The 25715-nt window shown below is 31.6% G+C and overlaps 2 protein-coding genes across 4 annotated transcripts; one reads left to right on the top strand and one right to left on the bottom strand.

The window, feature by feature from the left end:
* Nucleotides 1-912: 912 nt before the first annotated feature.
* Nucleotides 913-15625, bottom strand: LOC105332764 (calcium-binding mitochondrial carrier protein SCaMC-2). Its single transcript, XM_011435456.4, has 10 exons — nucleotides 15370-15625; nucleotides 10364-10490; nucleotides 9422-9509; nucleotides 9023-9134; nucleotides 6851-7009; nucleotides 6135-6287; nucleotides 5677-5787; nucleotides 5302-5469; nucleotides 3907-4051; nucleotides 913-3726 (listed from the first exon to the last, which is right to left on the bottom strand). Exons 1-10 carry the CDS (start codon nucleotides 15529-15531, stop codon nucleotides 3557-3559), a joined length of 1395 nt encoding a protein of 464 aa, XP_011433758.1. The 5' UTR covers nucleotides 15532-15625; the 3' UTR covers nucleotides 913-3556.
* Nucleotides 15626-17960: 2335 nt separating this feature from the next.
* LOC105332765 (uncharacterized) lies at nucleotides 17961-23706 on the top strand. Of its 3 annotated transcripts, none has more exons than XM_011435457.4 (6): nucleotides 17961-18117; nucleotides 18914-19189; nucleotides 19464-19605; nucleotides 20117-20511; nucleotides 20903-21044; nucleotides 21310-23706. In XM_011435457.4, exons 2-6 carry the CDS (start codon nucleotides 18930-18932, stop codon nucleotides 21346-21348), a joined length of 978 nt encoding a protein of 325 aa, XP_011433759.3. In that variant the 5' UTR covers nucleotides 17961-18117; nucleotides 18914-18929; the 3' UTR covers nucleotides 21349-23706. The 3 variants fall into 3 exon arrangements, with proteins under 3 accessions (XP_011433759.3, XP_011433760.3, XP_011433761.3); XM_011435458.4 differs by lacking the exon at nucleotides 17961-18117 and adding an exon at nucleotides 18137-18284; XM_011435459.4 differs by lacking the exon at nucleotides 17961-18117 and adding an exon at nucleotides 18643-18777.
* The last annotated feature ends 2009 nt before the right edge of the window (nucleotides 23707-25715 follow it).

Genomic DNA, 25715 nt, shown 5'->3' with positions numbered 1-25715 from the left:
AAGAATTTTTTTATTAAATCTACTACTGTAGATTCACTCATTCATACTGGTATATATCTTTCTAGACAGCTAGCAATTTATAGCTATGTTCTCCCCTTTAATGTGAGGATCAAGGGGACTAAAAGGTTTTTATTGGGTTGATTTGTATGCTTTTACTTTTGAGGGTATTTTTCCCCTAAGATATACAATACCTACCCAGTACATGCATGTATAGTGCCATTAACCTCAACTTATTTCTATTTTGCACAAAAAAGGGAATTGTAGTGAAAGAAAAATTGAGCAAGCTCATAATTTTTTCGATACATGCTCCTGCATTAATTGATCACAATATACTGTAAACGTATTATATTTGGCGTGTACGATATTTGGCTGAAATTAGTTTTTGAACAAGTTGGCGTGGATTTGAATTAGCGTATTCCTTAATGTGCATTTTCTTATACATATACGCATAGCATTTAGCGATGAACTTGATTTAGCGGAAGCCGTATTCTGCCGAAAGTGCTAAATAGAATACACAGTCAAATGTAGTACGTTTACAGTAATAAAGCCTACACAGAGCATATTTGCATTAGCGCTTCATTCTGGTATCTTTTAACACAGTTTTACGATCTTATATTTACCTGGTACATTTGATATTGGTTCAGTCACTGCACACCTTATCCCCAAAGGCACTCTGTAGATGAAGTACGAGCCAAATAAGGCAAAGATTAGAGAAAATACGCTCAAGATGAGAGATGTTTGACAGAAACACTGAATAAAATATAGCGTCAATACAATCTTCATTCTAGAGAAGCGTCTAACCATAATTTGAATCTTAGCGCCAAGAAATAAAATTTATTACTATTTCAACAGACAACAATGAATGAAAATCATCAGCAATGGGTCCCCTGAGTAAAAATATAAACACATAAGTTGTATTAATTTATAATTTATTCATAATTATTTTTTATGCTCACTATTTCAAGTATAAAAAGTAATACATGTACATTGAACAAAATATAACAGCTTTCCAGAAGTCTCCTTGAGTGCTCTCTTTGACTGCTTCAGTAGACGTTGCAACAATAATTACAAAAGCTTTCAATGAACTCGTAGATGGGTATCTTTTTACTTACACGTCTACCAAGGGATCACGTAAAAAAAAAAAAAAGTTTGCACAAAAAAAAAAAGAGGACAGACTATAAAATAACATTTAAATTCTATTCATGGAATGCAGCGTAAACAACTTCCAGTTTAAACAAAAAATAATTAAAAACATAACATTGCAAATTCAAAACCAAATAACAAAAGAAATTGTAATAAAAGGCAAAGTAGCTCTTATTTACCTTGCATGAGAGAAGAAAAATCCAATGGATTTCAAATTAATCCATAAGGATATCAAGTCATCAGATTTGAAATTGTGTACTTTATGCTGAAGTATACATATACATGTACCGGTATATGTATACACATACCAGTGAAATTCACATCATTTCAGGATGTGCTAAATTTTCTTTAACAAGAAATTTTAATCTAAAATTTTAATTGATAATCTATGTTTAAAACTTACCAATACAGTTACAATTGATAAGTTTCTAGCAAAATCATTATGTGTTTTGTTGTTACACATGTACCAAAGATAAAGTACATGTATTACAATCATGTATGTCTTCATATATTGTTAAAAGTACTTTTATTTTTATATGTGCCATACCACAATGTAATGCAAAAATAATTTCAACATTTTATCATTTATGTGACATACCTGAAGAGACTTTCCTCCCATGAATATTAAATTCATGTGCATTATGATCTACATTATTCAAATTGGATAAAGGTATAAAAGTAAGAAAATGTGATTGAATCATTGTTCCCATAAGAGATATGAACTCAATATTCAATCTAAAAGAGACCTTACATCTAAATGAAATAAAAAATCCAGTAACAAAGATTTACTGTATTATCAACATTAGATGAAAAATGTTTGAAATATGTCTAACCAGGTGTCATGGAAGTATATTGGAATTATCATACTCTAGCTGTCCCGAGATATTGCTTCCACCCCTTTTCGCTCGATATTTTGATAATCATAAATACCTTTGTGTTCAAACTATGTTCATCCACTAATATGAAAAATGTCCAGATTATTTGTTTTGAAACGCCCCCTCTACTGCTTCAGGTTTCAATAACAACCCAAAAGAGAAAGTCTGCAGGGATTTTGCATTGAATCAGCCATGAAATAGCCCAAATGATAACTTTTAAATACAGGTATTGTGCAAGATATTCCAAGCAAGTTCTGAATGGTAAAAAGATGTAACTATTTCCCATTATAATCTTCATAAGAAATTTAATTGTTTTCGTTCCTCTGAACTTTCATGAATGAAAAATGATAATACGTCAATAAAGATATCGTGGATATTTTCATTTTTATCGATTTTAAAGTGTATTTCTTTCACAGGTATGTGTATTTTAATTAAAAATCATCAAAAAGTGATAGAGCAATAGTTGGGACAGACTATAAATCCTATAACAAAGAGAGAACTCTATTGAATATAACAGCAATGAAATAACATTGATGAAAATATAAACACCATTTTACATCTTACATAACATGTACTAATCTTAACAGTATCTGTCATTCACAGAATTTGAAAGAAATTGATAATTACGCTACTTATGAGACAGCCAATTACGCTACTTATGAGACAGCCAAATTTAGCACTTTTGAGCTGTCCTATCATTATTGTAATAACACACAAAGTAAATTGCATGCAAGTATGGATTTATACATGAAAATAAGGTAATAGTACTTGTTTACTGATATATGTGAACAAATAGGCAAGATTAATTATGCTACACGTGAATCATTTCTCACAGAATCAGCGTAAAGTTTTTTGAAAGACAATAAAAGGGAATAGAGTTGTGAGAAAAAAAATAATGAAAAATGAAGAACACCGAACACTTATTGATACATGTACACATAAAGCTGAGAATCTGCTTTATAGGTCATCTTATTAAATAAATGAAAAAAAATCCCACATTATATTTCACAATATATTTACATGTACATGTATGGGGACACCAACTGAAGAGCAATTGTTGATACATATAAAAATTATTTATATAATATTGAGGACCCGTGTTATGTAATAGTTACTTGTTAAAGTTTAAATATACATTTTACATGTTGACAAAAAAAATCAAGAAAACATATCTATGTATATAAGACAAAGCATGTTAGAACTTCAGACTTCTGGTTTATGCTGGAAAACAACAGTCTGACCTTATCCCCTTCTTTTTAGTGATTTTTTTTTTTAGTTACTACAGGTGTTTCTCTTTAAAAATTGTTCATAATGTATCTTCAAAACATGTACAATACATATTCAAAATATACATTGAAGGAAAAATCATAGAATGCATGTACTTAGTTAATGTATTCACATGTAGAATGTACACGATACAAAGGTACATAAATAAAACAGTAACATTCCGCTGAAATACATGTACATACAGCACAACATCTATATTGTAAATGTATAGGTCATAAAGTGTAATCTATAAATAACAAAATTTTCTATTCCTAAGATGGATTTAGAAGTGCGTTTCGTGACTTTTCATACACTACATAACTTATTCCAACTGCAGGAACTACTTTCATAAAATTTGGTACAATGCCTCTGTACAGTCCTGTTAATCCATCTTGTTTTATAATTTTCTGGAAAAGTCCCACCATTGAATCAGCTTTTGCACCTGTAACAAAGAAATGCTTCCAATTACTACAAGGTGATATCAAACTTGAAAAATATGTATTGGTATTCTTTAATTAACAAGTAATCAACTATCAAACTTTTTTTCTGTCAACTAATGGTGGTACTCAAAAATGGCCAAAGTTGGCCGATTTCAGTCTAGTGTTGTAGTATACTTTCTTACCTTGAGCCTGCAGTTTGGTTCTGACAAGTGCTAAGGGATAGCTGGCAAGCTGTCCGGCAGTACAGCTGATGGTACCACAGCCCAGTAACACAAATATTCCTGGATCTTTATTTTCATATGTTTTCATATACAATTTCTTCATAGTCTACAAAAATACTACAAACATTAAGAGAAATATTTTGTATAAACCATTATCTACAATGTAGCAATATATTTATCAAGAGTAAGTTTAGTTAAAAAGCAATAAAGGTCCTACTGTAGATTCCTAATTAAACGCGAGGAATTAATATCCGCGTAAAATCGTGTGAAGCACCCTTTGTGGATTTTAAACTCTCGCATATATTTATGAGAGTTGAGAATTATAAGATGTTAGGATAAAAGTTCTGCACTCGCAATTTTAAATTCTCGTGTTTTGATACAAAACAGCAGGATCAGGGAATTAACTTCAATTAAGTACTACAATATAGCGTGAAATAAGGAATCTACAGTTTATGTTAATGGGCTTGTTGATGAATAGTAAGTTCTTGAAGTATATTACTTGCATATTAACCACTATTTCTAAAACACATCTAAGAAACCAACTACATCTAACAATGTCCATTTTGGACAATAGGTATTTAAACCAGTCCCACTTTATTTCCAGAACAATGATTTAATTAAACATGAAATTTTAACACATACGCTCACTATCACATTATATCACAAGAGCTTTGAAGATTTTCTCCAATTAATTTTCATTATAAATTTTAACCCCCGTCCCCAAAATTAAATTTGCCTTTTCCTGGTTTCCAAGAAAGATCAGTATCTTCAGACACTTGAAAGCCCTTTACTAAAAAGATGTTTGTGTCAAGTTTGGCTGAAATTGGTTCTGGGAAAGAGATGGACAAGCAAAAAGAAGTTGGGATTAATGATATTGTGACCTTTGTCTTGATAAATTGAGCTCCTTATGCCAAGTATGAGCGTCTGATGTTTTTTTTTTCTTTACAAAATTATGAACCAGACATTGGAAGTGAAAAAGACAAGGAATGTGTCATAATCAATTATAATTGACTAAAAATTTCAAACTTAATTTAACTTTTTATAAAGGAAAAGTATTCTTTTTCAAATATTCCAAACAACAATTAACCACAAAATATTGATGACAGATTTGTAGGTCAAGGTCAGGACGAAAATTTCTTTTCAGTAATAATACAACTATCTAGGACATACACAAATAAAGGTAACATGCATGATACAAGCATGGGTCACTACAGGTGTCTTTGAATTTGGTCACTTTCCACAAAACTTGTCAATCTTTCCTCTCCTCTCCACAGTAATGGAAAAAATGAAGCATCCATTTGATTTGCCAAAGTCATTTGATCTTGTTCATTTATCTACAGAAAGTTATAAACTTACCTCATATACAGCTAAATCAATACCAGCGTACGGAATAATTCCTAATAAGTTTGGCACATATCCTCTGTAAAACACTGATGCACCTTCATGTTTATAGATTTTCATTGCACAGTCAAGAATTCCTTTATACTGGCCAGTCTTTCTAATAGCAAGCCTGGTTTTCAGCACCTGTGTAATAGTTTAAAATTCTACTATACTAAAACTTTCATGCAACAGGTACAATATTTTCTCTTGGAGTGTGAGAAGACAAGGACTACATCGGGATGGTTTCTACAGTACAATCTTGATGCATGCTCAAGTCAATATTTCATATCTACATGTACATTAACAACCTCCAAGTTCCCCATTAGTTGAGAACATTCACTTTTCTCTCACCTCCATTGGATAGATGATGGTTTGAGCTGTAGCTCCTGCTAATGAACCAGCCAATAGTCTTTCCCAAACTAACAGCTCCCCTTTGGTGTCACCATGGATCATTTTCTTATACTGAAACAGCATAGTGATGTAGTTGATAAATATGTTATTTTTTACTTTTGTTAACACAGCACTTTATTCTGGAACAAAGATCTGAGAAGCCACTTTAATATATTTTTATTAATTTTAAAGTACATGTATCTTTATGATTAATTCCTTTTAAGACTAAATATACATTTATTTTTCACCCAGATAGCTATTTGTACCTTTTGTAGATTTTTATGAAACAATGAAGTTTTAAAACAAATAAGTTTGTATTTGTTGTGTTATATCTTTTTCTCAAATGCATGTCAAAAACTTGCAGCATAATTTTACGTAAAAAATTCATTGTTTAGCAATAAAAAAAATTCCATAAATACCTGTTCATAAGCCATGAATTTGATGGCTGACTCTGGTGCTATCTTAATGACATTCACACCATTCCCTCTCCACAAGGACTTCACTCCCCCCTCCTCCAGCATGTGTTTGAAACCATTGATCACTCCATATTTGTTCTTGCTGGTTCCATGTACCTATGCAGAAAATCATGCATGTACATCTACATAATCAAACCAAAAACTGTTGAATGTGTTACAATACTGTTTTGCTTTAATATTTGACAACCATCATTCAAACTAATGTAAATGTAGCTGGTAGGACACCATATCATGGCATATGTGGCTTTAGCTCATAGAGAAATTGGAGTTAAGAATGGATTTTCTAAGTCAAAGTACATGTACATACAAATTAAGGCTTTCCATGTAAAAGTACAATCATGTATATACAAAGGCACAAACCCCCCAGTACATACCTAGGCAAAAGTCAAATATATGTTGGCAATTATCATATTACTGGTATATCGAGCAAAATATTTCTTTTAGTAATGTAAAATAATCCAGAATCAGTTCAAATTGAATTATTTTTCTATCTGAAGACACTGAAATCCCAAATTCATTGAGCCACAAAATGGGTATATTTTTTGTATTTGCAAATTCTACCATAAAGTGATCTAATGAATTAAAGTCATAAATATTCAACATGTCTGCTAAAAATGAAACAGATTCTCTTTTCTGAGTATCGTGAGATAGAGGTGTACCTGCAGCATGACCTTGATCCTATCCAGTGGGGCAGTACACGACCTTGACACTGCCCCCGCCATCGCTCCTGCCATCAGGTTAATCTTCCAGATTCCCATCTTCATTTCCTTTTCAGTGAAGTCATCCGGTATGATGATATTTTCACCTACATCTATCATCTAGAGGAATTCAAAAGAAAACAATTCCAATCATTATTATCAAGAAATTATAATGACAACTCATTATATTTCTCTACAGCCATCTATCACCTCACGCTGGGATGCAAAATCTGTTTTCCTTTATTTCAATAATTTAATGATCCACAGGAAAAAATGAGCCCAGGGGTGAAAAATATTTCAATAATGTAACAAAAGAGCTTAAATATACATGTATACATGTATGAAACTTTGCCATTTGATAATAAAGATTAGATAATTCATTCACATTGAAAATGTTGCTGGATGTTTATATATCATCTATAAATGTTTCTTTCCTCACAATTCATTTACACAACATTCCAATCTGCTATCATTTTCTCCTTTTTTAAAGTTGTGTTTTCTGGAAATCATGGAATCTATTTACAAAGGTTTTACATGTTTTCTGGTTAATAGCAAATCACTGAATTCACTAGTAACAGTAAATAATAGGACACACAAATAAGCAAACAAACCATGCACTCATAGTCAACATAACCCAACTGATTGAGTAAAACTTGATGCCTAAATGATTTAAATACTAGACAAATGGGTTTTTCCCTTCCAATAAAGAAGTAATCTCTACAACATGTAAAAGACAACAGATTATGATTCAACCAATCTGTACTAATAAATCCTTTAGAAACTTTGGTAATTCTATACTCATAATCAGTAGCAATCTTGCTCATTATGTAATCCAACATTTAAATGTTAAACTTTTAAACAAAAAGTTGTACCTAATAAATGCTGAAGTGAAACAGACAACCAGCTGGTATAAAGAATATTTATCTTCATTATAGTTAAAATCTGTTCCTCTCCACATAAAAAGAAGATGAACTTGAGTAGTTATCGGTGCCAGAACCAACTGGCATTGTTTACCCTAGATCATATAATCACTCTAAAAAATCACATGAAATTTATTCCCTTAGATGAATCATCAAATCTCATGCATGACAGCAGATGAACCAAGATCATTCACTGTCAATCAGTAAATAGTGATTACTGGGTTTTGACTTTCCTGAGTAGATTTTTTCTTACATGTATTATCTGACTCTTTTTCTTTATTAGAATTTTTTTTATCAAAAAGACAAAAGTAAACATGCTGTGAAATTATTCTTCCATTTGCATATCAGCAACAAGCACAAGTTCCATGAACCATCCATTTCACTAGTCATGTTCTTAATATTCTTCAAAGACCTTGATTCAATAACTCAATGAGAAAGATTCTAAATTTATGAGGCCTTTATCTTACTCATCAAATCTAAGAAAATGAACAATATTTACAGAGTGCCACTGGTTGTAAATCTATAAGGTAGTCAATTTTCTTTATACATGTCCTGATGCAGTACATCTCTGTATTTCATTAATTGGTCATTTATTTTCAATACTAATAATTCTTGAACCTTATCATAAATCAGCATTTTTATTAATTTCAATTTTCCCACTGAACCACACAAATACAAGTACTTTTCATTACGGCACATAACAGAGTGCTTTGATCTGTACCATTTAGGTAATATACATGTATATAACAAATTAGTCTTAACACTATCATAATGTGAAGCTTGGGTTGTAATGGAGTGTAATGTAAGGTTAATGGAAATTCAAAGCAAATGTTTTTAAGGTAACCATCAATACTCACCTAGTTTATACTTACACAGTTTCTCTATTTAAAAATAATACACAGTAAAAAAAATGTATTAGAATAACTAAGAAAAAAATAATGAAAGCAGAGAGCAGAGCATAAATGGCAGCATCTGTTAATCTTCAATGCTTAAACCAAAAAAACTCATTCCAGGATACCATAAAACTGGTTTTATTAGGAAGTCAAGCATGATAGACTATTATTTACAAACATGGTGTAATGAATATGAACAATAGTATATCTGGTACCAACAGTATTATGGTGAGGTAAGATATTGTTAATGTTTTTTTTCTGTTTGAATCATTCATATAAAGAACTTAATGCGCAAAGGATTCTTCAGAAGATTGACTTACAGAGGCGTGTCGCCAGTGTTGGAGGATTTCGTCTATATTCTGGGATGGGGACAGGAGCAAGTAGTCTCTCCATTCTGACCATTCTATTTTTAAGGTGTTGTCTTTGTCCATTCTGTCCAACAAAGATGCATTGATACAGTCCAAATGACACATGTAAAACACATGTATAGTAATGAGCAATAATTATACAAATTGTCACTATTGAAAAGAAATCAATAACAATGATTCACAGCTTATATAGGTATTTAACATGGTTTTTGATAACCAAACACTTCAATATTCTTCCCAGAAATACCTTTTACAAATTCTGCATCTTGTAACTTTTCACTTTATAGTATACGGGTTATATGAAGGATAGAAAGCTAGATGTTAACAATTTCCTAACCTCTGATGACTTACTTGGACAACAACTTGTCTGCTTCATTTGGATCAATAGCAACACCGAGTCTTTTGAAGGACTCAATAATCTCTTCTTTGTCAATTGAACCTGAAAAATTTAATAACTAAAATTAATAAAATTTCTCTAAGAAAATGAAATGTCTTTCTTTGACTCTCATCTATAATGAAAGAAAAAGTGAGCAAGTTCATATACATGTACCACACTCCCCCATTACTTGACAATACTACATAATGAATGCCAAAATATGCAATAATACACAATTTGATTTTAACACAAGCATAAATCCTAAAAACTTCCTGCAAGTATGCACATCTACATTTTTGTTTTCAAATATGACAAAAGTGTCAATATTTGCAGAAAAATAATGAAATCTACACATTGTGTCCCAAATACCTAGAACAAAGTTTAAAATAAAATCCATGTTGTGGTTTATGCATGGGGAGTTGCACTTAGAAACTGTTCATGAATATAAACTATAAATAAGTACTGTATATTTAATATATGGTCAAATTTTTAAGTTAAAAGGGCCATAATTAACAGAAAAATAATGGAATCAAAATATCCTGCATGGTAATATGCACATCTACATATTGATCTAAAAAAGAGCAAAATTTTCTTTAGAAAACCCCAGTGTATTCAAATTTTTGTTAAGTTAATTATTGATTTCATTATTTCAATCTCTTTCTACTTGAAATATTTTTAAAGTCCTTGCATGATGGTTAGCAAAATTTTCTGTAGAAAACCCCAGTGTATTCCAATCTCTGTTTAGCTAAAGTTTATTAATTCATTTTAATCTTTTTCTACTTAAATTGAAATATTTCAATAGTTATTGTTGATCACTGAGCCGTATAGGATATCCCTGAGTGTCTTACAGCAGGGAGGATAACACTGGTCATCAATATCTCATGGTTATCTATCCTTCTCAATAACTGATTACTCACCATCATCATTGGTGTCAATTTTCTTAAAGTACAACCGCAGTTTTCGCTCATGATCTGTGACATACTTGACAAATTCTGCAAAGTCAATCAAACCGTCTTTGTCCTTGTCATGCTTGTCAAAGAATTTCTGAAAACAAAAAAAGGTTGTACAGAATCACTGTCAAAAAATTAACCTTTGCACAACTGGTAATAAAAGAAGGGCTCAACTGAATCTCCAGAGAAAACTGCTAGTACATGTACTAGCTAAGATAATCATTTTCAACATTAGTTCCATTTATTGATCAAATCTAGACATGGTGTAGCAGTTTAATAATGCATGTGAATTAGAAACTCTCTTGATGCTGTATGTGTAGTGGTTCATAATCATAATAAGCTGGTTTGTCACTGATGCCATTGCACTTATTCATGACTAAGGTGAAGTAAAAAAAATACAATATGTGGACCAATCTTATATGCCAATTTTAATTTTCTTTAATCAATTTAATGTATTTAAAAAGAGAGAGAAAAAGCTGTCAATGTGACAGCAAACTGGGTTTTCATTTGTGTAAACAGTATCTATCATTCATTTGTCAACCCTGAATTGATAACCACTACCAACAGAACCGTCAACACAGATCCGATATTTAACCATGCTTATTTTTATCCTTAAAATACTAAATGATATCATTTTATGTTTGTTGAATATAAAGCTACTACACATATGTAGTATCAGTTGCGAATAATTTTTTTGTACCACCCTTCCCCATCCCACCCCCACCCCCACCCAGGCAACGTTTTATGACTGTCAAAGTAAACAGTATTTGACTTTAGTCCCAATTGTTTTACAGAAAGGTGTGAAACCGTCGCACTGACAGAAAATCACTCTTCGCTTGAACGCAAGGAATACACAGGTACAGGGGCTGACAAATACATTTTTTAGGCACTTGCCCTCGGGCAAGTAGCTAGGCAAAATTTACTTGCCCTACCTCAATATCTACTAGCCCTACCAACTTCTTTATTGTGATTAAAAATAAACAATAAACATACTGTATTATGTTTTTGCCCATTATTTTAAATTTTCCCACTTTTAGTACTCTTTATGAAATATATATGGTGTTTATTTAATATCTCTTCCTCTTGGTTTTCTCGAGAATGTGAAAAAATCAACACTTTTCATATTGATAGTTAACTGGATTTGTTGTAAAGGTAAAAACAAACATTTTATTAACAGTTTTGGGTGTTTTGTTATTTTCTTTCACCTTAGGTGAATGTCCAAAATAATTGGTGACAAGTGCACACGCGTTCACAACCGTAGTTTCAATAAGGCCACAGAGGTGTTAAAAATAAAGGTGAAATGAATCTTTAGTGAGTTGTTTAATTTAATCTAATTACTAGTATATCTAATCATTTTAGGCCTGATATTTTAATTTTCAAAAAGATTTCGGCTATGATTACGATTAGCGAGTGATAACAAGCACATATCTATTTTTAGCATCATTTATAGCGGCGTACATGGAGACGGTGAACACACCTCAAGTTGTTACACATAGAATAAACAGCTCAAATTTACGTTTAAAAATTGCCATTTTATAAGTATTTATCTATCGGCAGATTATAATCAAAACAGTTTTTGCAGTTGAAGGCTCTAACAAAGATTAGATTAGTTTTTAACCATTACGATAAACAAACACAAGAACAATACGTAGTACTAAGGAAACAGTAGTGAGAGTTTTATTGAATGATGATGACCCGTACTGCACTTGAAAAAAAAACCCATGTGAAAATCCTATCGTGGTGTATAATTTAAGCAAAAAAAGTGCGTATCATATTCGGCAAGATACGGTACTTTCATTTTCAGTACATATGCGAAAGTTTAAAAAGTCACTTGCCCACGGGCAAGTCCCTACCAAATTTTTACTCGCCCGATCGGAAAAATCACTTGCCCCGGGCGTCGGGCAATCGGATTTGTCAGCCCCTGCAGGTATTAGGCAAGTGGATATTTCGTCTAATGAGTGACCATCAGGAATTCTACTCGTATATTGTACAATTTTACTAACAGTAACAATAAATGTTTCACTTTACCTAGACCTTAAACTCTTAAAAGTGATTGAGAAGTTCCTTCCCACAAACAAAAATATAAAACCTTTTATATAAACTAAACGAATCTGTACACATCCATTTCTGCTTAGTTCAAGTGAAAAGTGAAATAAAACTTTCATGGATTCAATAACGTTCAAATGCTCTTAACTAACTTTAAAGTTCGAAATTGGTCTCTTGATAAATTGATTAGTAAAGCCTTGCTTTTATCAACTTATAGTTTCCTTTGTCTATACACTAGTGACTACAAAGAGAAAATATACTTAACACACATCACAAATTGTGGAGAAATGCTAATTTGAAACTAGAACTGTCCTAATGGGACTAATACCCCCGCTAGGCTAATTTCAAATGGGACAAATAATTGAATTGAATAATAATTAAGGTTTGGAACACATAAAAAAAAAAATTCTAGAATTGTAAAAAAAAAAAAAAAAGTTAACAAAGAAAAATTAAAATCAAAATTGTCAGAATTTCACTGTAAAAACATATCTATAACAGCAATACATTTACAAATGTATGTTTTTGATGATATATTTTTTTAATTTAATTGATTTAAGGAAAAACCAACAAAATGACAATAACCCCTCCCTTTGCAGTGAATAGAAATACCGGTAGCCAAGCAATGCTCTTCTGTTGATAAAACTTTCAATATCTTTCTAATAAGAGTCTTGACAGATGCAATTAGTTGTTTCAAATTTTCCTCACTTTCTCCTATGGCACAATTGAACTCCATATCAGAAAATTGATCCCATAGGACTATGATTTTCTTTGATGAGTTTGTTAAATTTAATAAACTCCCAAAACATTACCATAATTACCATACTATGTAAAAATATGTAAAAAAGAAAATCTAATATTACAAACAATTTTAAAATTGCCAAAACACTACAATCATATCAGTAATTTTGAATTTCATTTAAATTAATGCCCAATAGGGTCACTTCATCAAATTACTTGACAAATAAATTTCAACAACCTCTAAAAATAGTTTAACTTCTTTATTAATAATTATATTATTTATTTCCTTATAATGATAGACCTTTTGGTTTACATGAAACAGTTTTAAAATAGCCCCAAAACCATCACCCATTTTACAGATTATCAATTTCCCCTAAACACATGCTCCATCTGAGCCATGGCTCAGATAATGGCTCCCTTGGGACAAATGAATTCAGATAATGGCTCCCTTGGGACAAATGAATTCAGCCACACTTGTCTTTGATGTTCTCATTAGCTCCTAAGAATTTATCATTGACAAACAAAAACTTTGCATTGTCAGTTGATAGAATACTTATAAAAAATAATTTTTTTTTATTAATTAAGACATAAAGACAAAAAACTCCATCTGGATGTATTTATATAAATATATTTTAGAGTGTTTTCTATTAATATTATTAATAAAATCTGTAAGGATTACCTCCCTTACTTTTCAACATTAGTGTACAATATATAGAATAAGGAAAATGAAAACTGTCATAAAATCATTAAATCTTGTCTGATCTTAAAAAAAATTGCAGGTGCACATCTTCAGATGGTGTTCAACATATGTACAAATTTTCAAACTGTTCCATGCAGTAATAAAAAATTCTATAGGGGGGACAAAGTTGCGTCTACAGACAGACGGACAGACGGACGGACAGACAGACGGACAGACGGACAGGGTGAAACCAATATACCCCCCTAAACTTCGTTTGCGGGGGTATAATTAAATGTCCAAGAAAGCCGAAGTTAACAAGAAACATCTATATTGGATTTAGTTGTTCAGCATGAATGGTTTTTCTAAAAAAAATTAGACAATAAAATAAATTGTCGATGTAAACAAACCCTTGTAGATTTAGATTGACCTAAATGAAATTGAGGAGTCAAGTATTTTCATCTATGAAAGGGACAAGCTAAATTTTTAAAAATATACAGGTTGACCAAGCCACTATGGTGGGTCGGAGGGTTTTATAAAAAATTGAATTAAAAAATCGGTTCTGAGAGTGACCAGACTCAGGACAGGGCATAGACAAGTGATTCTAGCTAGCCACGTATATACCGTACACACAGTGTTACAGTGCTACATTGCCCACAGATGTTTTCATCACTATATTATTAAGCTCAGCTCAATTTCATAAATATATATACTGAGATATGCATATTTTTACATTTATATCATATGTAATTCTAGATTTATTACTTTATAGCTAACTATAACGAGTAACTGAATCTATGAAGTTGATGACATCATTTTGAATTATTTAATTATATAATGTAATTATTCTAATGCAAATGATAAAGCATTTTATTGATATATCAAATACATGTGAGCGTGCAAATGAAATTGTTATTTATTACGTGTATATTGAATACTATTAAATTGTCTATTGATTATTGTAGGCCTGATCCCTTAGTCCTGGGCTGCGACAGGCAAATAAGTGTGTAATTGTGTAAACCCACAACTGATCTTGTTTGCATCTTTAAAACACGGCTACACATTTAGTAAATGCAAGGAATTTTAAATTTCAACATAGGGCTTACAAGACCTAAACGAGAGAGAGATATTCTCTTTTGAGAAGTGGACAGGCATAGCCTACATCCATGTAGATGTAGGCTATGCCTGTCCACTTCTCAAAAGAGAATAGAGAGAGAGAGAGAGAGAGAGAGAGAGAGAGAGAGAGAGAGAGAGAGAGAGAGATTAGTTGTTAAATTTATACTCATATAAGACCATATCCACTCGGAACTGCGCATTTAAAATTCATTAAAAATCGGACTAAACCTGTTCTGCATGCTCGTTCGTTCCCCCAGCTGATCACGTCATGTCAGAGAAATGGATGATGACCAGCAAACACATGAACAATGACAGTAGATGAATATATCATAATATAATCATATTAACAATTATCAATAAGATAACAACATTGACAAATTGACACTAAAAAGGTAACCTTTGCATGACCCGGTGTTTGTGGAACTTGCAAGGTGGACAGGGCCTGAGTCAGGTCATTGATGTCAATCCTCCCGTCTTTGTTAATATCCAATTTGTTAAATAGTTCTTTCAGTTTCTCTTCCTCTTCCTGTGAAATAACAGTTGTTTCTTCCGCAGACATCGTGGCTATTTAAATATCTACCTTCTCGTTAACATTTTTTCATCCATTCCCCCTCTTTCCCCGTGGCAGACGAGCACTGAATCATACACGAACTTTTCATTGGTTATAATACGATTACAAAGGGAGGTAAACTTGGATTTTTTTTCTAATAAAGGGTTCGTATAAAAAGTTGGAAAATGTGTGGGGAGGGGGGCAAGGTTTTGCAAAAATATAGACCTTTAAAAATCAATAAACAGTCTAAACCTATGCTAGTACCTTATAATTGGATTTAATTAAAAGTACATTGTGTCTAAATATTACGACCAAAAAAAAAATCCAAACAAACAAACAAAATCACGAAAAAAGATGTAGGCCTACTTACTATAAAAGAAATATAGGTAGACGTTGGGTCTGTCAATTCCTTTCGCAAGTGCCTGTGGTATAAGCTGGGTTAAGCCATATATTTAAATTAATCCTAAATTTTAATGAAAAATTCATATCAAAATTTGACAAAACAAAAACATTAGGCACGGAAAGGATTCAGAAATGCTTTTGTCGGTGATTCATGCGGGTTATGTCAGTTTTCTCTGCAATATGATCGCTACCTTCATAACCCACATGAATAATCAAAGAAGCATATTTTATTGTTTATATGTACATCTTCTTTTTACAAATTAATAAAAGTAAAATAAAATTCACTAAATTACTGTTAATGACTATTTGACTTGAATTAATCTTATCAACCGAATGAAAGTTTAATTTGTTTGAACAATATTCTGTATAATTGTTTGGAACTGAAAGTGCATAGGAATGCATATTACATGTATCATTTATAAAAATGGTTACTGAAATGGTTAAATTATTGAACAAACTACATGCATTTATTGGTCTAGGCAGTAAAACACTAAAATTAAGAGATTCTACCACAATATCTGAACAGCTTTAAAAAAATATGTTGGTTTAAATTAATCCCCACAAAAGTAAAGGACAATTCTAAAACAATGTTTTAAGTTTAAAGGTCTGAAAACAGTTCATTTCGTGCATTGGTATATTTCTTACATGTACATCAAAAATTAAAAAAAATAGAAAACCCCGAATGTTGTAGGATTTTTCCGGTAATCCACATCGATCGACAGTTGGTGCATTCAATAATATTTTTGCTGAAGAGATAGAAGTATACATTTATAATAGTAGTATGTCTAATTAAGTTTGGTATTTATAATATTTTAAAGTCGTCTCTTGATTGTTTTGCTCCCCTACCCCGCCACTTTATGCGTGACCCAATTCATATGCTTCGAGAAAAAATAAGCTCTATGTACTGCTAAATCATCACGGTACACATGTACTTATTTAGTTTGATTTATTTGTATATACTATATAGTGTATATGTCCCTGATTTAAAGTATTACTCTTTCATCTATTATATTGTAGTATGTACATACTGTACATAAGTATCTAGTAAAATGAAAGATTTGAATTTTAATGTTGAAACTCAATTAAATGTTTTTGATACTTAAGTAAAAAGTGTACTTAGTTATGGTGCTGAAATTTGGGGATTCCATAAAGGTCAAGCTGTAGAAAAAGTGCAAAAAGGTTCTGGGTGTCAGAAAAAAACCCTGCAACAGTGCAGTTTATTATGAAGTAGGTAGATTTCCACTAGAGACTATCAGGAAACAAACAATTTTTCAATACTGGTTTAAATTAAGAAACAGTAAAAACTGTATTTGAAAAGCATGCTACGAAGACATGGTGAAAAATAATGACATATGGATTTCAAATATTAGGAAAGAATTGTCCACCTTAGGCTTAGCCGATTTATATCGAAGTACTATGAAAGAATCTGTTATTTTAGATATTATATAACATGTTGTTGATCATTTTTGTTTACAAGTTTACCTAAAGAAACCAATTCATGTAAAATATCGTAAATTAATTACACGCTTACGGTTGACCTCACAAGACTTAAAGATTGAAACAGGGAGGTATGATAATTTAACACGTGATTGTCGAAAATGTGAATCTTGCAACTTAAATGTAATCGAAGATCAATTCTATTTTTTACTTATTTGTCCATCACTTCGTAGTTTAAGAGATAATTAAGTATATTAAAAAATACTACTCCCGAAAACCAAGTGTCTATAAAGTTATACAGTTATTATCTACCTCTAATACTAAAGAAATGTGTAATAAAGGTAAATATTTATATTATGCAAACAAGCAACGAACTCTCCATGTGAATTATCCAAATTGATTATGTACACTTTGTTTTTTCTTACTGTTTATTTAATCTGTATATGTTCATATGTATAACCTATGAAACGTTTGTCTCTTGGAATAAAGAACTTGAACTTGAAAAAAAAAGTATTTTCTCTACACTGTAAATTCAGTAACGAGAATAAAGTTCATTCATTGTCATTCATTCACTATCAAGAGAAGCTTGCATTATGTACAACTTTGAGATGTTCCCTATAAACGGGAGACCACTCTAATTCGAGAATCAGGAAATGATGGATTGACCGGTTGGGTGTGGTATCTCGTGGGTAAGAGCATATTGCAGAGCCTAGGATTCTGTCGGCAGTGACAACAGAGGATCTACTTTTTAACCAGGTATGACACGCACTTTTGTTGTCCAGACATTCTTTAAATTCCCCGCATACTTGTTAACTCAGTAATGTACACGGATGTAAAAGAATGACAGATATTTCTGTTCCACTGGGATAGTTTAGTGCATGTGTTAATCTGAAGTACAGAGCTCAAGGATTTTTTTTATCGATGTAAGTAATATTATATTTCTTTAAAGTAAAATGTTATTTAAATGCCTTTTCTCAAGAAACTACGTGGAATCAGCAAATATACGTGTGTATACTAATTAATCGGTGTTAATTACGATAGTGTCTCATCACGATCCGTGATAAGACAATAATACAAGTATTTTATTTTGTCTTCAATGAAGTGAACATGTGTTTATTTAATTAGAATATTAGGTTTTGACAAGTTAATTAGTTTAAAGCTCCCTCTCCCCCTTGAGATTTTCTTGAAAATTATTACATCCCCCCCCCCCCCCTGACCACAAAAAGCACACTGTTAAAAGGTTATTTCCTGGGCTAAGACCAAAACAGCAGTCAAGATATGTGTGTCTATTTATAGCTAGAGAGCAAGCTAGGCATTTTATAACAACTTTAGATAAGGAAATTAAACTTATCTGGTGTTTTAAAGCTGTTATTGTCTGCAGTCAGTTTTACATTAGATATACATAAGTCTGATAGGGTATGTATTAATTAGCTATGCATTCCTTCCTTGCTTTAACTAACAACACATTTGACTTAATTGTTGTGTTTTATTTTGAACAATGATCTGGTACTTGAGTTAAGTGTGATTTACTTAGCTTTTATTTCCTTTACAGTTTCTTTTAAATAACCATGAGTACATCAACAGAATTTGTTGACGGTGCTAACTTTGTGGAGGCCATCCATTCTGTGCGAGATGACAGCACTGGTGATAAGTATGTCATTGTCCAGCATGTAGATGGTAACCCCAACAAACTGACCGTCCTCCGAACAGGGCAGGACCCAGCTGAAATAGCCAGTTATTTAGACGACACTCAGGCCATGTATGCCCTTGCCAGATATGAGTCTACTTTTGATATGTCCAACACCATCAAGTTTGTTTACTTCAGATGGTAAGTTATATATTCATGTATACCCCGGTACATGTACTGAAACAAAAACTAACAATGGACAGCTAATTAGAATAAATTTTCATATTTTTTATGCATGTAAAGTTGATTGTAATATCTCTAACTGATTTGATATGGACACACTTCACATGTTCTGTTATTATTAATAATCAGCAACCAGTTTCATTTTGAACAATGTCTATCAAATCAAGTCATCCATATGTGAGCAATTGTTTTAGGAAAAATAAAGTCTAAGCCTAATACGTATTGATTTAAGGATGGGAGACCAAATTCCTTTTGGCAAAAAGGGTCGCTATGGAGTGGTACATGGCAGCATAGAAGAGAAATTTAACCCGTTTCACCTGATGATAGAAACAAACTCCAGGGATGATTTCGATACAGACAAAATTTTACAGCAGGTAAGCACTCACAATTTTGTTTCACCATGGAAAATTTGAAGAAAACCTAAACAAGCTTTGTTTGAAGGTCTTGCAATCATTTCAGGGTTTACTATTTTATCCATTAACTTGATTTAAATGTTGATTTACATGTGATAGCAAATAAGCAGTGTTCACTTAACAGTTATAAGGTCCAACAAAATGTCTCTTCATTTATATCTTTAAAAGATAATGGAACTATTTTGATAATGACAAGAGGGCTGAAAAGGGATGCAGTGTTTGGTTTGTCTTGTAAACTGGCTAACATATACCGCCTTAAAAAAAATTACCTTAAACAATTGTAAAGTTTGTATTGAAAAAGTCAGCATGAATGTGACATACATTGTATATTAAGTACTATAATTTTCAAAACAAATTCAATTTGCTTAATTTTTTTTTCTATTTTGATATTTTTTATATATTGCTATATGATGATTAAATAGCTACTGTATATTTCAATCCACTCATTTCCTTCTTTGGTGATGAATTTTAGCTAGAAGAAAACACAGGGAAGAAATCAAAAGTTTTAGAAACAAAGACTCCAGGAATGCAAGAAAGAGGGTTTACAAATAACCAACTCCCACAAAAGAGGGCTCCCCAGCAGTCCTCTGTAGCTACCCCAGGGGTGTCCAAAATCGGTGGAAGAATCGACATTACTTCTGATGTCATGTGTGCGTTAGGAGAGGTTCGTAAGGATGATGATGACACTCGATGGATGCTAGCTGAGTACGAAACTGCAAAAGGACCAGTTACATGTACCGGCAAAGGGTCAGGTGACCTATCCGAGCTGAAAGAGAGTCTTGATGATACCAAAGTCATGTACGGCTTGTATAGAGTGACAGACACTGTGGACGATATCACCACAGTCAAATTCGTTTACATTCAGTGGTAAGGACCCAAAAATTTAATTGATTTTTATTTGGGTTTTTTAATCACTACGGCATGATCTCCATTAAAGCACTTGATTCTTTTATATTCTTGATGCATTAGCAAATTAGTAATAGTGATAAATCTTTATTGCTTTATCTTTGTTTTATCCATGTACCTTAGTTACTCATTTATTGTAAACTTATGGTTAATTTCTAATGGAAAATAAGGTAAATGTAAATGATATTGATCCAAGATTTAATTGTTTCAAAGCTACTATGCTTTACAGAGTAAGCATGCTTGTGACCTTAATTACACATACACATGTAAATGGTGTGTGTGTGCTTTAAACTTCTTTTTGAAACTGAGCTCTTAAATTTGTGTGCTATTTTCTTTATGAATTGTAATTCAGGGTTGGTTGCAATGTTAAACCAATGATGAGGGCCAAAATATCGACCAATAAGGGCATCGTAGAAGAGGCCTTTGCTCCATTCCATGTCAACATATTTGCCACTGAGCTATCTGATCTGTCAGAGAAAATCGTTATGGATAAGGTATGTAACATTGTCATCACTCACCAGTGGGAATGGAATAAAACAATCTGGTATAAATGATGTCATCAGTTTACAATAGGCTGAAGATTAATGAATCACTCTTTTAATTGTTATCATGTATACAGTTTCTGGAAATGTACCTGTAAGAAGCATCCACAACCAACTTCAAGTTTATCAATTAACTTCAATGTTATTATTTTCTACAATAAATAAATATTCATTGTGTCTTAAGAATCTTATCTCTAATTTTTGCCCCGTTATTCAGGTTACGGCTGCATCGGGAACTATGTCACATGTGAAGTGAGAAGTCCAAGTCAGCAGACAGTTACAATTAACATTCATGTGTATTTGATGTAGTCAGCAGTATTACTCAAACATTCCGCAAGCATTGGAAACAAAATTTTCTGCGAGCATTAAGAACAAAAACATTATTCCTACCTTATATTTTGTATCCTTTCTAGTGCTGTACATGTAGTGTGTTGTAATTGTCATGACAGTTACTTTGGTTAGTCTGTGAGATCTGAATTGGGTGCTATGAAATCAACCACTAGGTATCCATGGTTCAACCATGTTTTACAGTTCTGTATTATGCTTTATAGATATTAAAAAAAGGAATGTCATTCATTTAATCACAAATTGATTAGTTTAATTACTCTGTCTGATTCAGAATATCAATATAAATGTCTGGAATTAATACATGTATAAAATGCTAAAAAGTAATACTTAGTTTGAAAACTAGCTTTTAATGTGTCTCACAGAGCCAAAAAGAAGCTTTCTTGAAGAAAATTATTAGTAAATTTCTCAACAATTTAAAATGTTTATTTTTAACCAATTTAAAAATGCCATATATCTACTACTCATAATGTTTTTGCATTATTTGATATTACTTTGCATTAATTCAGTTGGATTTGATTTAATTAAAACCAATTAATCATCATCATTAGGTATTGTGCAATTTGATACATTTATGAATTTTATATACTTGCTTGTATATATCACTGACTATATTTATGTCTTTCTGAGATCTGAAATCTAATTTAATGACAATTTTGCTTTTATCTAGATTTAAGCGAGTTTTATATAGCTCTTTTAAATTTATTACCTGAATATATGCAAGATACATAATTATATTTAGAATCTCTTTTTAATGTACTTTCTTTTTTGTAATTAATATACATTGTATTATTTGCTCTTCCATATCAATCTACCTTACATAAGATATAGTCCTAGATTTTTATACTGTTTATATAATTGTATATAAAACATATTCCTCTATACAATTTATACAGGTATAAACAAAAATCATTTAGCAGGATTTTTCACTTTACTTTTTATTTTTGTACATGAAATTATGTATGTTTTAATGAAGTAACCATCATGCACCATGTGGTCATTTTAAGTTTGACACTATTGATGAACATAGTAAATCCTACAGATGTCATTTCAAAACACTACACTCAGTTTCATGTTTACAAACATGTTTCTTGACCATTGAGAGAAAGTAGCTGATCATGCAAATACAGTACGATATGATGTACATGTAGGTTGGTTGGCTGTTTTAGCCCTCAAGTAATTATAATGGCATAATGTTACAAGGGTCAGCTGAACAGGGTAAAAAGGTTTTACTGTTATATTGGAAGTACTTGGCTTTAAAAAAGATTACACATACCCACTATTTGCTGGTGGCTAAATTAGATTTCTATGCTGTGAGCTATTTACTGATAGATTTTTTATTCATGAATGCATAAATTTGAAAATAGATTTTAAATCAGAGCCACACAGAAATGGCAAATTCTGCAACAATCCTTCGATCTAGTCAGCTAATACATGTATTAAGGAATTTTGTGGACAGGCCAATTTAGTCACTTTCAGCAAATATGATTACTAGTTTGCATTAATAAGATATAAAAAAAAATTCTATGATTTGATGTTGATCGTATTTTGGGCCAATGTTAACATTGCGTCTACAGTATCTGTGTTTTATGTCTTTTAATAACATGCTTATTAAATCACACCTTTAGCATCATGTATTATACTTATTCAGTAACATCATAGACTTCATATCAGGAAAATGTCAGTAATATTCATGTACTTTATCTAGTAGTACCATGCTCATTATGATGACATGGTTTAAATTTCAGTAACATCATGTACTTAATTTAGTAATACCATGACAACATGGTTTAATTTCAGTAACATCATGTACTTAATTTAGTAATACCATGACAACATGGTTTAAATATCAGTTACATCATGTACTTAATTTAGTTATATCATTATGACATGCTTTTATTGTCAGTAACATTATGTTATTTATCTAGTAACACGTGCATTCACATTCATAACTGAACTTTAAAATAAAAATATTTTATTTTCAGTGCCATATGTTCCACCTTTAAATTTATAGTGGCACAAAGTTATTAACAATGTAGTAACACCTTGTGTTTATAATTGACTTGAACTGAGTCACACCATGTACTTCACTTCAATTAACGTAGATTGACAAGTCTTTTAAAGACTGAGTACTTAGGACTGTACTGGCATATGATCTGATCTATCTGCATGTTACATGATGAAAACCAAGGACTGGATTTATTGTAATACTGAAGAAATGATGTGTTGTTCAGTGTGTATTAAATAAATAACATTACCCCAGTAACAACTGTTCTACATCAATTTTTGTGGTCATGATGAATTTTTTCTGTGTTGGTATACCTTTCATGATGGTTTTAATTTAATGGAGAATTAATTTTTTTATTTTCAAATAATGAAAATTCTATCATACTTTTATAAGTGTAAATGAAAATTCATCTTGTTTTTCACTCCCTTGCGTCTTATTTTATTCGCAATGGCGAAGTTTCTGTATCGCAAAGAAGGCTAGTAAATTTCCAATTTAAACCCAAATAATTGCTACTAGAAAAAATAATTATACATGTAGTTATATTAATGCACAACATCCACGTACGATTGTATTATTTTCGCTGAAAATTGTTTATTTGCAAACATGCAGTGAAAATGAAACACGGCAAACTTCGAAAGTCCACTTCTGCATATCAAATCAAAAGTAAAATGTACTATTATTTGCAAACTATCATCTATGAATAATGGGTCGTTCAAGTATAGTTTTCATCTGTAAACTAAACTTAACGATTGTAAACTATATAGATTAGAACCAATTTAACAAGAGCTTGGACTTTGGTCTTTGGGTAGTTGGTGTCAAACAACAATGTGACGTGGGCCTGTCTATTTCATTGCTGCCCACTCAACAAATGCTCTTTGAAATTAACAAGATTTGTCTGGACTAGCAATATGGTGTACATATCACTTGAAACCAGCGACACTTCAGCTTGTTTTGACGCAAGAAATAGATAGTGACGTCCTACTGAAAGTCCAAGGCCTTGTTAAAATGGCTCTACATGTATCTTAAAGATGTGTTGATGAACTTATTTGTCCGAGAATAAAAGATTTGGTCGATAATAATTAAAGATTCACATACGCAGATTATTAGTTACGTTTATTAACTCAAGTCGTGAAGTTTAACAGCTAGTCGTAAACCATGAAGATGTTCTAATGAATATGATTTTTATTTGTTAAAAAAATTACAAAATAATGATAAAAATTCAATGATTACAATTTACTGTTACTGAAACCAACTTGATATCCACAATACAGGTCAACAAGTTGAAAATAACATGCCGAGAAAGATTTTTTAATAAGACGTCTCTGTGCAAGTAAAATAAAAACCTCATCATTTAGCTAAGAAATTTATTCAATGTATATGTAAAGTTCCACTAGTTGTTGTGTAGAAAACGCGCAAAACTAATAAAATGTCTTCGGTAAGGCATTTCTATTAGTCAACCAATCTTTGAGTGTCGGTCGTCGCGGTATGAGTTTGATACAGAGCTCGGACTTCACCGTCTCCAACTGACCAAGTCAACTGCCTTATTGTAAGCATGGTAATTCTGAGTTTTGACCACAATTCATGCACTTTTCCTGTAAGGATTTGAGTTGATGACTGAGTTGAGTGATTTGAAAACTTTGGTGAGGGTGGGGCAGGTGATATTTTGTCAACATTTTGAACGTTGAAAAGAAAGTTTATGAGATTTATTGTACAGACCATTTAAAATGAATGGACAAACGCAAGGAACTGATTTTTTTATTCTGTTTAACACGAATTATAGCAGATGAAAAAAAATCATCTTAAAAATAACTTTCACCGGTTAATTGAACCAATGTAAACAAAAACATGACAAGAGCCTTGTTTACCTCTTTGAGAACGTTTAAAGAAATGCATGTATTTTTCATGGCAAGTACAAGTAATTTAAAAACCTAAAAGGTAAAATCTTTATTCTATCAGTCGCTGAAAGTTGAATTGAATTAGATAATCAAATTCTTCTTTAATTACTGTCGTATGTGTATCGATTTCAGTATGTGTTTTGACACAGAATCTCCACGCTCACATTGCTCACGGATTGGATTTTGCCTGTTTCTTATCATTTTTTTTTTTACAACGAATTGATAATATATTACCAAATCTTTTCGTTTTAATTCGTAAGTACAAATTTTAATACCACGCTAAGCCTTCTTTAAATTCATTAGTGTAAAACAAACCATTGATAAATATATACAGAATAACTGCAAAACGTAATACCGTTAATTAAATCCACAATT

Source organism: Magallana gigas, chromosome 2 (genome assembly GCF_963853765.1).
Source record: "Magallana gigas chromosome 2, xbMagGiga1.1, whole genome shotgun sequence".
Taxonomy (NCBI): Eukaryota; Metazoa; Mollusca; class Bivalvia; order Ostreida; family Ostreidae; genus Magallana; species Magallana gigas.
The sequence above is the reverse complement of the archived record's forward strand: the minus strand, read 5'-3'. Positions and strand labels throughout refer to the sequence as shown.